Source organism: Eleginops maclovinus, chromosome 19 (genome assembly GCF_036324505.1).
Source record: "Eleginops maclovinus isolate JMC-PN-2008 ecotype Puerto Natales chromosome 19, JC_Emac_rtc_rv5, whole genome shotgun sequence".
NCBI classification, from domain to species: Eukaryota; Metazoa; Chordata; class Actinopteri; order Perciformes; family Eleginopidae; genus Eleginops; species Eleginops maclovinus.
This window is the reverse complement of record NC_086367.1, coordinates 20,260,773-20,273,709: the sequence shown is the minus strand read 5'-3', so window position 1 is coordinate 20,273,709 and position 12,937 is coordinate 20,260,773. Positions and strand designations below refer to the sequence as shown.

General features: G+C 41.5%; 1 protein-coding gene across 5 annotated transcripts in view; it reads left to right on the top strand.

Moving 5' to 3' along the window:
• The window catches only part of slc4a11 (solute carrier family 4 member 11), a 99,885-nt gene that overhangs the window by 63,745 nt on the left and 23,203 nt on the right, over window positions 1–12,937 (top strand). For 4 of the 5 annotated variants that reach the window (XM_063908938.1, XM_063908939.1, XM_063908942.1 and 1 more), the window contains exons 6-9: window positions 2,311–2,343; window positions 6,296–6,377; window positions 7,221–7,344; window positions 11,466–11,675. In XM_063908938.1, coding sequence (XP_063765008.1) covers window positions 2,311–2,343; window positions 6,296–6,377; window positions 7,221–7,344; window positions 11,466–11,675 — 449 coding nt within the window. The remainder of the gene's footprint in view (window positions 1–2,310; window positions 2,344–6,295; window positions 6,378–7,220; window positions 7,345–11,465; window positions 11,676–12,937) is intronic. The other variant, XM_063908941.1, reaches the window with a different exon arrangement.

The following is a 12,937-nucleotide window of genomic DNA, read 5'->3' as shown; positions in this document are numbered from 1 at the left end:
TCTGGCTGCTTCTTTTTTGGGGTCACTTTTGTCTTGGGATCCAGAGACAGATTTCAGCACTCTCATTGTGCAGCGGCATCACGAACAGCATTGCTGATGATGCAATGCATTAATAATAAGTGGAGAAGCAATGAGATAATGCACCACACCAATAATGACTCTCCTTTATGTATGGAACACAAGTGTTTGTAGTTCCAGAAATGACTTGTGTTCCTATGTAAATGTGAATATAATAAAGCTAACAGTTTAATTCAATGGAGTGAAATACTCCCAAACCATGGTTATGTATTATAATCCACAAGATTAACACAAACATGTTTATATTTTGTCATTTTAAATGACAGATTACAATGATGTATTCATTTACCGAATATTAAAACATATTAAGACAATATTATCTTTTTATCTGGCTCTTATTATTAATGCATTGCTGATGATGCAATGCATTAATAATAAGAGCCAGTGGAGAAACAATGGGGTAATGCAACACATCAATAATGATTCTCCTTTATTTATGGACTAGAAGTGTTTGTAGTTTCAGAAACGACTTTACAAAAAGTAAGTTACCTTGTGTTCCCATGTAAATGTGAGCGTAATAAAGCTAACAGTTTAATTACTTGTCGTTAAATACTCCCAAACCATGGATATGTATTATATTCCATAAAATTCACACCATAGTTTTAAATATATTTTGTCATTTTAAATGATAGATTACAGGGAATACAATATATATGATATGAAGACAATACTATCTTTTTATTTGTCTCTTTGATTGTTGTTTTCTAGCTACTGCAAAATGTAGTTAAATGAGTAGTGAAATGTCACTTATTCAATACTCTTCAACACTGGTTCTGTATTGTGCTGTAAATCAGAAGAACACTTAAAACATATCTTTTTTAAAGTTTAAATCTCATATTTTATGGATTTACTAATTAACAGAATATTATAAAATGTTGAGTTAATATTATCTCATCAGCTAGCTCTTTTTATTTGTTTATTATATAAAGTATATTGAGAAAAGAGAAGAAAACCCTTAAAATTAGCAAGTGCTCCAGACACAAAAACAACTTCTACTAACACCAAGCCGACCTCTAAAAAAATACCTCCTGCTTTAAGGTCCTCCCAGCATTATAACCAGTAAATGACGACAGGACGCTGAAGATGATGACGGTGCTTACTATAGTGATGAGCGTGATGACTAATCGTCAATATTTCAGTAATGATGTTTAATTGTGTTTCCCTCTCTTCCTCCGTGATGCTGTTAGCGGCTACATTGCTACATGCCCCGCTGATTGTGGGCCCTGTTTGTGATGACTGTACCATCATTCCTCTCTAAATTGCTGTCACCTTTGATCGATCTCACCCCGCTTTCCACTTTGCCTCAATTTGCATAATCCTCCTGATTTATTTTTAATTTTTATGCCAGCTCAAATCAGACTGGAAAAACAGTCACATCGTTTTAAAGCTGTAGAGTGAAGAGGGGGATCTCTTTCTTCAAAAAGGCGCTTAAAAAAAACCTATAACTGCAATCATTTTCACATTTTATGATCCTTAATATCACATACAACCTGTTAAGTGAACCTATGCGTCTATTGAAGCAGGAGGATAATTACTTTCCAAACACCGTACTTTGTGCAGATGCATGCTCATCTTCTGACAGTACTCTGAATATTCTGCATATGATTAATTCTGTTTCACAGGAAAAGATGCTGTGTATTTGTGAATCAACCCACCATGCCTTCTCTGTTATAATAACATGTCTTTTCCAGGCCGGCGGCGTGACTTTTAACCGTGAAAACCTCTCCGTAGCGTTCTGCGGGAATGATCAGAATACTAAATTGGCGACATTAATTCAAGCTCTTTTTCCACGTTGAAGAAACGGTGGCCACACATGTCATTTTTCCTCGTCTTGATCTCTTCATTGACGTACGGTTTCTCCGCACTATCTGCACACACGACCGCTATCAGTGATAAAATCCAATTTTTGGTAATAGCCTGTAGACGGTAATCAAGATGAGATCGCTGTGCGCCTAACAAAGACGAGACATTGAGGGATTTTCTCTGGAAAATGATATTTAATATGCATGAGGTAAAGCAGGGCAGGAAATGAAGCTTCTGTTCAGCAGAGATATTTATGTGCGTGCCTGTTAACCTGAAAGTGTGTCGATATGTGTGTGGCTGTGTGTATTTCAGTGTCTTTGTTTGTGTACTATATTAGATTCTGGTCGCCTGTTGATCAGGAAAGGTGACTGAACTGACTCTCTGGTTTCTCTCCTTTGGTTTTTTCTCCCCATTTTTCTCCACATGCAGACAAGTCTCAAAGTTTCGTTTTCTTTGATGACGGTAAGCTGTGCTAATTGGATGAAAATGTCAGCATCAGCCGCCATGAGGCTGCAATCAGTGGTTTGCTTGTGTACCAATCACCATCAGTATGCCGTTTGTGTTCCCCTCCATGCTCGGGACTGGGTCGATCCATTGAGTCATCAAATGATTACAGACACCAGCAACCCATCCTCTGTCACTGATATCGATGCCTCTTCAGATCTCCCTCAAATCAACGTGACTCCTCTCTTTGTCCCATGGTGTTATAAGACCTTTTTGTAAAACCCTGTGGAAAACTAAAAACATACTAGGGCGGGTGGGGCTGGGTGATATGTTGATAATACATCGATACCGTGATATGAGGCGGGATAACGTCTTAGATTTTGAATATAGTTTGTGTTGTCTTTTCCTGGTTTCAAACACTGCATTACAGTAAGGTGATGCCCAGTTTACAACCAGACATGTAGCTTTAGTTAGTAGTTTTATTTCCCTTTACATACATAGTCTATAAATGACTAATGATCATTTAGCAATATTCAAAAGTCTCCTTTGTTAGGGTATCAAGGTCCAACCCTACAATATCGTTTCAATTGACAGCCCTACTTTTGATTTCAAAGAGACAAATGTATCTGACATTTTGGTAATAGAGATACTTCATTGGCTTTTTTTTGGAGATAAAACTGGTCCAAGTCAAAATTATCCTGGACTGAATATTTTGTGAAAGAATCAATGTCTGACCCTACAATATCGAGGATAGAAGTATTTCCTTGGCTTTTTCTCTGGAGATCATATATTAGTTATCAAACTGGGAATTTAGCTCATGCAGAACTTGCCTTTGTTGGTATATTTACCATCAAAGCAATTTGATTTTTATGCAAGCCAATTGAAGATAATGACAACCTCTTTCACAATTGACCCAGTCCTAGTGGCCCTCTCATTGCCATGTGACATCAGTCGTATGTGTGCTGCATGGTGATTGGTTGTAGAGGATTCCTAATGTACAGTAAGTGCCTCGTCTGCCACTGCTGTATGGATCCTTCTTGTGTTTTAATCGCCTCCCTCAAAGTGCCCTCCACTCTCCACGCTTTGAAGGAACCAATCATTCCCCTTTGTGTGTGTGTGTGTGTGTGTGTGTGTGTAGCAATGGTTTGCGATCAAAGTTAATCTTTAAGACGGCGTAAGATCATCGGGATGCATCGAGGTCTCCTTGCCCAAAGGATCGTGGCTGTTTCCCACACTGACACAGAAACAAAGAACCTCAGTGTGTTTTTTGTACGTCTATCTTTGTAGATTTTCCGCTGCTGATGTTAGACTGGTGCGTCAGCCAAAATAAACATTAACATCAGTGTTCTTTGGACCGCTTTAGCGTAATTGATTTGTCTCTCTCTCTTGTTTGTGACAGACTGGATTATCCATGTGTGATTTACAGAAATTGCAATCTGTTTTTTCCTCCCCCTCAAACCAAATCGTGTGAATAATGCAGTTTTAAAAAAGAACAAAATCCAACAAGAATCCACAGAGATCAAAGGGGCCAATCCAGCCATCCGGCCTTGCCTCGCTCATATGTTTTCATCACTTTCCATTGAAGTTTGTCACATTTGATATGCTGCGTGTGAGCATCTGTGGTTTCTCTTTTTTCCCCTTTCTGTGTATGGAAACGGCAGAGCTTGCATACAGAAAGCTGACGAAACCGCGCAGAAATCTTCACTTAAGTGACAAGTATCAAATGTGCATGTCTTAATTAGTCTCCCACTCGATCACATGAGAAACCTTACCCACACATTCATCGAGGAGAAGGCAGGGCATTGAGTTTGCATTCATTTTCTATGAGGAGGTTAAGACTGATTGACCCCTGACACCTGACACCGAGAATATTGATTATTTCTTTCCAATTTAAAGTCCTCCTCCTTTCAAACTTCAAAATGTATTTATGGATGTTTTAACCTTTAAGTCCATGCACAGTTTGACACTACTTATTACAATTCATTTGTTTCCCTGGACTCGCCTTGAATCTCATTTAAAGTTGGGGATTTTTTTGTTGTCTTTGCAACTACTGCAGAAGTGTTTCGGTGGGATGATGATACTTAAAACCTCACGTGCACTGACGATGGAGTCGAGAAGTAAACTTATTAGAGGAACAATGCTTCTCATATTCATGGCAGATACCCAAAACTATTTTCAAGTTAAATAAAAAATGTGATCCACACAACTCTCGACCTCACCATTCATTCTGCGGTTTTGCAAAAGCGCTGCACGCTTATTGAAAGTGATATTCAACCCTGAACACCTGCATTCATGCTTTGTTCTGTCGGTTGAACTATTCTGCACACTCCTCACTCTGAAACAAATGGAAGAATTGCCACTGACAGATGTTGAAGTGGTTGTAATATGAAGGCTAGCGTTGTTAGCTTCTCTCTGGTGGTCTACTCCGTTGATATGGACGACCACAAAACCCCCTCGTCTGTTACTGTCTCCACTTCTCCCTCCTGTAACATCCACTCTTCCATCACATTTCACTCCTCTCTTTATCTTTTAATCTTTGCTTTTGTTCTGTTTGCATGCCCCTCTCCTTCTATGCCTCCCTTCCTCTCCTCGCTGACGTCAATAAGAAATTGGATGGTTTTTGATTATTACATGGCTGTCAGGCTTACTGCTGTTAATTGAATTGAATCCCAATCCATCTCCCTTTTACTTCTCCGTCCCTTGTCTCCCCTCTCCCTTCTTCTTTTCACTCTCATTTTCCTTCTTGTTTGTTCTTTGTTTATTCTATAATTTTCTCCCCCGTTCATTCCCTTGGTGTTTCTTTGCCCCGGTTTCTGCGTGCATTTCCTCTCTCTCAGTTTCACGTCTCCTCCTCCTTGTGTCTCAATGTTTCTTCTTTCTCCTCCCGTCTTTTTCCTCTCCCTCTCTCCCACCCTCACGTGCCAGCTTCTCCTTCCCCTTGTCATTTCTCTTTCTCTACAGGCTTCTTTTCATCCCTTTTCTATACCGCTCGTACTCTTGTCTCTCCCCCCCCCCCCCTCCCTCTCTCCTCTCTCCCCTCTCTGATTCTGGCTCTCTCACTCCTTGAGCACTGTGATACTGTTGTCATGGTGACGCCCATCATTTTCTGGCATGAATGGAGGATAGTTTATTGATGAGACGGCATGGTAGAAGAGAAAGAAAGAGAGAGTGATGGAGAGAAAGACAGAGAGACAGAGAGAAAGGGAGAAACCAGTGGCAGGGAAAATCTGAATGATATGGAAATGATCGTCCCTGCTGCTCACCGTACCAAACATTTCCACCCGGTAATTTTCTCAGTGCTGATGAGTCCAAGAGAAAATTGCGGGCTAAAGAACACTGAATGTTGTCGAGGGGTTTTAGGATAGTCGGGGCTGCTGGAGAATATCCCCCCTAAACACTATTATTCATCCCTGTGAGAAAGGAGATTCCTCTCTTGTTAGGAAGCAGCGAGCCGGTTCTCCCGCTTGTCCCTAGCTGCCCGTGCTTAATGGTTGTAAACATGGTCAGAATAATGTGTTTTTGTTTCATCTGCGAACACGAGCGTCTGTGTTATCCGGTGGTTGGATGGACACTGTCATTAGCTCGTTGCGGTGCGGTGTTTGCACACACTGCAGACTGGCATCGGCGACTAAAGCAGAAGGCGAGCTTGTTAGACACTTCTGATGTAGACATCACATTGAGAGGCTTGGCAACAGCAGACAGAGATGCAGACTTCTGTCGAGCGTTTTTAGGCATTCGGCTCACACCATTAGTCTGCACAAGGAAATCGGAGCCAGTTTTATATTTTTAAACGGCATAAATGCGGTAATGAATGTTTATTTTTCATTTTTAGGATAGTTTAAGGCAGCTATCATACATAACTCGAGAAGGAGTTAACAGTGTAGCAGAGAATAAGAGCATGTGAGGATCAAACTGGACTGGAGGTGGATCTCATCTGACTTGCATTTGACCTCTGACCTTTTCCCTGCAGTGCACCTGCTGTCAGAGACGATCCAGGGAGCTACGGCCACCGCCACCGGCATCCAGTACCAGCAGTCCTGGCTCTGCATCCTGTAAGACATCATGCATCTGTGGAAATATTGATGAAATTCAAGCGATAGACCAACAATAATCGATCCAAAATGTTGTGAATTGATTGTTTGTAATCATTTATCAAGAACAATACACTTATTATAGCTTCTCAAATGTAAAAACGAACAGCCTCTCCCGCTTTTAGTTACATTTAATTCAAATATATGATATATGAATATTGATGGTTTGATATTTTTGCTAGGAAAACAGTCTGTAGTCTCCACCTTTATTTTACAATTTGTAGACTGAACAATGAATGGATTCATGGGAATAAATAACCAACTTATACAAGTGTTTTGAAAAAAAAACTAAACACATTTGTGATGCTGATAATAGCAGTTTTTGAAATAGTCCTTCAACATTTTTTGTCATTAAATTTGGAGGAATTTTTGATTTTAGGACGTAAAGGGATCCCTTAGTTTGCCTTAAAAATACAATTTAAAGAAGATAAATAAAAAGGAGCTACTTTTTTTGATACCAAACATGGATTTATTTCACAGTGACCATATGTGGAGTTGGTCAAATATTCATGTTTTTAAAAAATGCAATATTTCTATACATTTTGCTCAAATCCAACTAAAATAACTCCAGTTATGTGTGTGGAGCGCCTCTGCGGAATATTTATGTGTGCATCAACATATACGTGTGTGTGGGTGTGTGTGTATGATTGTGTGAAGGTGAACGCAGGCTCACCGAGCACATTTAAATACTGTCAACCTGTTGCTGCAGAGAGAGAGAGAGAGGTTAATCTAATCTATGGAAATGAAGGTGAGGTGAGGCGTTGACATTTATAAAAACCTCTTCCCTCTCCCTCTGCGTTCCAGCTGCAACGTGAAGCATCTCCAGAGGCGTCACGTGTGTATCTCCCGCCTGGAGAGGCCGCAAAACTGGGGGGAGAACTGCTGCGAGGTCCGCTATGTCATCCTGATCCTCGCGCCGTCCAAAATGGTAACTGCCGCCCCCCCGAGGGAGGAAATGATACGGGGGATTTATGTCTCTTTGCTGCATTGCTGAGGCATTTGAAGACCCACTTGTTTGGCATATATTCATTCTTCTATCCTTTACACTATATTCTGTGTTTGTCCTTGCCTGTAGCTACTAATCTCATCCAACTATTCTTTATGAATTTGCTTTTTAGTTTCTTTAATTAATCACGGTGGCTGTGAAGAGATTGTCTTTTATTTCCACAGCCACTCTTTTGTCTCCTCTCTGCAGAAATGCAAAAGTCATGTAAAGTGTGTTAGCTGCAGGTGTATGGATTTGTAAAGTCCATCTGAATGTAAGCGCCCCGCTGCTGTAGCACGATTAATTGATCATTTGCATACCCTCCTGCTTTCATCTACTGTAACTAAAAGGAAAATGTATATTAGTTCCAACTTTTAATGTTATTCTGGTACAGTCTGCCACCTGTCAGGAGTCCAATTAAGTGTAGTTTGCTTAAAAGCATGCCCTCAGTTCTGCATGAAACTATTGAATGGACAAGGATCACTATATCCTGTGTTTGCATATTTTCACCCCCAAATGCACTGATTAGTATTCAGCAGGATTTTATGGCGCCATGCATCTAAATACCTGTTGTGTTGCTTCCTTCGAGAAGACGGTAATCACATGCTAGAAACAGTCCTGTTGTGATGATGACAGCTCAGAAAAGGGGTTTTGGTAATTTAAAAAGAAAGGAACCACAGTTTGTACAGTACATGGCATAATCAAACAATTAAACCACAGAATGCTGCTACATATTTTTGAGAGGCTGCGCCAGGCTGTGTAATATGGTGCAATATGGAGTTAATGTTGGTGTTACATGGGTGTAATGTGGGTCTAAGTGAAACAGTGAAACGTTGATGTGATAACAGTGCAACATGGGTGTTACATGGAGCTAATAACAGTGTAATTATGGTGTATTATGGGTGTAATATTGCCGTTACATGGGTGTTAAAAGGGTCTAATAACAGTGTAACATGGGTATAATAAGGGTGTAATAAAGGCGTAATAATGGCGTAATATAGGTCTAATAACGTAGTAATATGGGTTTAATGCAAGTGCTTTAACAGTGTATATAATGGGGTGTAATAATGGTGAAATGGGGTGTAATATGGGTGTAGTAACAGTGTATTATAGGTGTATGTAAAAAATATCAAATCAATTACATTTCCAAAATATAGAAATATAAATATTCACTTTAGTTTCATTTGCTTCCAATTTTTCTTCCGTTTTATATTTTAATTCACTAAAATATAAGAAGTGCGACTGAAAGAGTCGCTAATCTGTCTGTTGAACTGCATCCAATCCAAAGCCCTTACAGTGTTTCGTGTGGGCGCGAGTGTGCTGGCTGCCAGGGTCACTGTTGAGCAGGATCGCTGTGTTTTCCTCAGCCTCTGCGGTAGCCGATGGAGAGCGCCACACGTCCTGTAATACCCTTCTCTCCCATCAAAACATGAACTCTTTCTTCTTCCCATCAAACCACTCAACCCTCCTGTCCTCCACTGCTTCATCCTGAGCTTTTAACACACACACACACACACACGCACACACACTCACACACACACTCACACACTTCACTCTCACAGCTTCACATGGCACTGATTGTTGTTCCTCTTTCGATTGGAAACCTCCAATCCTACGCCGCCTCTCTGCTCTAAAAAAGGGATTTCTTCATGCTGTGCTTACTTGTAGTGTGGTATCCCCCACTAAGAACTCCATTTTCCCCGACCCACCATCAAACTGTGCAACCACCAGGGGGCTGGAGTGACCCTGGCAATCAGTGATGCTTCAGCTAACTGCATCATGTTTTCTGTTTGTTTGTTGTTTGTTGTGGCTCTGTTTTCCCCATGAGCCCGCCCTTTTGTGTCCGTGCCTCTTTTCCCAAATACTTCCAGCGCCCTCCTTGCCAGTCCTGCAGGCAGCAATCACAACCACTAATGGCATTCTCGGAGACATTACTCTAAGCCCCAAGTAAACATAAAGCACTGTTATGTCTCAATTAACCTTGATGGGGACTGGTTCTGCGACAAGAACCCTTTGAAGGGGTATGATGGTAATTATAATAGGAATTCCTTTGGTTGGCAAATGTGTTTTAATCATGTAGCGTGTGTGTGTGTACGGTTGGACCATTTCCATCACACCCCATTTGTGGCTTCTTTTTTTTTTGTCTTTACCCAGCGTGAATGTGCCGAACAGACGTGACCTTTCTTTAAAAATGTTGTTTCTCATTCACTGTCGCCCTCAAAGAAGCTCCTCTAGCTCCACTGCTAGTCGGACAAGCTTCCCCTCAGTCTTTGATGTTGATCGCACAGTGTTAATCACAGTGGGCTCCGTTTCTACATGCACGTTTTTCCCCTTTAGTTTCTCCAGTTAATCCATCTAGTGACTTTCAAACCAGGAGGATGAATCCTATGTTTTGTCTTTCCACTTTTCCTCTACTTAGCAGGTCGAATTTATCCAATATCAGCATTGATGAGACTTCATTTCGACACTAATTTTCCCAGTGGTTCCAAGTAGAAAAGCATTGTTGATCCCATGAGTTTTCCACTACTGTCACCATGAGGTTGTCACAACTATTTGATGGATTGTCATGAAATGTAGATCCCAGACAATCATTTTCCCTTATTTTCACTTGATTTATTGTAATGATCCAACGGCTTTGAAATCATATCCTTATTCAAGAATTTGATTGATGTGTCATGTTTTGTTATTTGAGCCTTTGCAGAGCTATATAACACACTACAGGAAAGGGAAAACCCCCAAAAGCTATGTCGACGTTGACCCAAGGTTTCACGGGACAAACTGAATTGGGAAAATTGCATGTTTTTGTAACCGTTTATTCACCCTGACATTCTCCCTACACAGACTTTTGGTGCCTTTTGTGCTACATCACCTCTACTTCCTTAGGAGTAGTAAAACAATTGATCATGTGGCTTATATTTACATTGTAATGCATTCTCTTTTGTAGGCACACTGAAGGTACCAACAGTGAATGAGAATGAGGCTGAAGGTGCTGTATTGTGAAAGCAAACCTTTACATTAATCGAGAGCTGTTCTCCGGGCTCTGGTTGATATTCAGTCACCACTGTGAGAAAGCTTAAAGGCTTTAGTGACTCTGTTTGCTGCAGCTGCTGCTGCTGTGCGCACTGAGCCCCTCTACTGTATGTTGGTATCATCGCTCCCTGGCACACCGTCTCAGAGCCTCCCTGGACGTTATTACCATCACCCTGTGCCTTGTGATGGCATTATTTCTAACAGATGTGGGATTATGGACAGAAGCCCCCCCAAACACCCAACTCCAAATCTGTCCCTTTCTGAAAGCAGAAATGTTTACATTATCAGACCAGATGCTATATATCCAGTACTGCATTGGAAATAGAAGCATGAGGTTTCGTGCATTTCGTTAATATGTTTTGCCGTTTGAAGTAGTGACACATTTTGAATTGAGAGGCACATTATGCATGAATTGAGGAGGTGAAAATGTGTGTTTTTGGTCAATTAAATACCTGGAAAACAAAGGAATTCTTACACATCGATTTACATGTAATAAAATCATAAAGCTGCACTGATCGACACTATTGTTCAAACATTTATTGATCTACTTTATGTAGTTTGAAAGAGGTAGAGTAAAGATATTTTGACTTTGAGATTCCCTTAAGTTCTACAAAGTGTTGCAGCATCTTTCAGCTTATTGTTTTGGTTTACTTAAATGCTACATTACTCTTTTAATTCCCTCAAAACGCAAAACAGTGCCATTTTTTCACCTCGAGGCAGCAGTTTTGTCTGAAAAAGCTTTGAAAATACACTTTGTTTAATCTTTACTGGCTTAACAGTAAGATAGTACCCTTGCATGATTGGTGGAGACCAAAAACTGAGCAAAAATGTTTACTTAAATTCATCATCTGGACACAAACACCACTCCAATGTAATGCTAATGTGGCTCTGTGTCAACTCACTGCATAAATAAGGAACTATTAAACCATTAAGTGATCATACAGCGGTATTACTATAGCTACAGTTTACTGGTTTAACATGTGGTTTAACAAAACCAGCCTTCTTCATAATGCACCACCTCTTCCATATTACAGAAAAGCACCAAGACAGCGATGGAGTTTGGCAGGACGTTCGCCACGCTCTTCTCCGACATCACCTTCAGGCAGAAGTTGCTGGAGACGAAGACCCAGGAGGAGTTTAAGGAGGCGCTGGTGTTCCAGATGCACCAGCTGACGGCTACCCTGCAGCAGCCCACCGCCCTGGGGAAGGAAGAGACGGACCCCCGCAGTCACAAGCCCCTCAAGGTGTGTGTGTGAGACGCATAGACCTGTGTTCACAACCTATCAGAGTAAGGCGATTAGGCACATTTCCACACATTTGAAGGCACCGTCTATTCGCATAATGATGGCATTATGAGTCATTCCCCGCGCCCTGAGATGAGGCTTCGTTAGCACTCGCTAATTTTCCTCTACATGTCAGACTTAATGTGTTTCCCAAAATCTTGTCCTCCTATCTTCCACCCTCACCTTTTACTTATTTTAGCCTCATCTCATTTCTATACAGCGCTCTGCGTACATACAAAACTATGCCCATTCATTTACACATTTCAACCTCCCCCCTTCCAATTCTTTTCTGTCATTTCTTACCCCCCACCTCCTCCTCTTCTTCCTCTTCCTCCTACTCCTCCTCTTCCTCCTATTCGCTCGGCTGGCATGACTCCTCCATCTTTTCTCTCCACCTAATCAATCAGCATCAACTCCTGCCAGGCCTCTTCAGTGGGCAAATGACCTTACATCTCTCACAGTCCTGTCAGATCTCCCCACCCCTTAGCTACATGTGTGCACACACACACACACACACACACACACACACACACACACACACACACACACACACACACACACACACACACACACACACACACACACACACACACACACACACACACACACACACACACACACACACACACACACACACACACACACACACACACACACACACACACACAGGGGCTCTGCTCAATGCCACAGAGCAACATCTCCTCTTAATGTTGCCGTTGACAGGCCAGGGCTCCCAGACATTTCCCCCTTTTTTTTATAGCACAGGATTTTGTTAGGTGTTTATCCCGGGGCTTGAAAGGCTCAGTGCCACTCAGTGAAAGTGCGATATATAGAGAGAGACAGACGCGGGGAAAAAGGGGATGGTTGGTGGTGGAGCAGGTGAAATTAAGAGGGGACAGAAAATGAGAGACCCCCTCCTTCCCTATTCCAAAATTGCCCTAGGACCACCCGCAAGAACACACCACTTTCCTACACTTGAGAAAAACAAGGCCCACTCGCTGTGTTGTGATTTTATGTTTTACCTTCCCATTGCCTCTCTCTGTCGACCATTTAGAAAGAATGGCTAACAGGTGGACAGTAATTCCTCCCGGGACTTTTGTTTATCGAACCTGAGCCAAGAGCTGGTGATCAGGCCCCCCACACACACACACACACACACACACACACACACACACACACACACGGGGCTCCCTTGTAATAATAAATGATTCCATGATGTATGG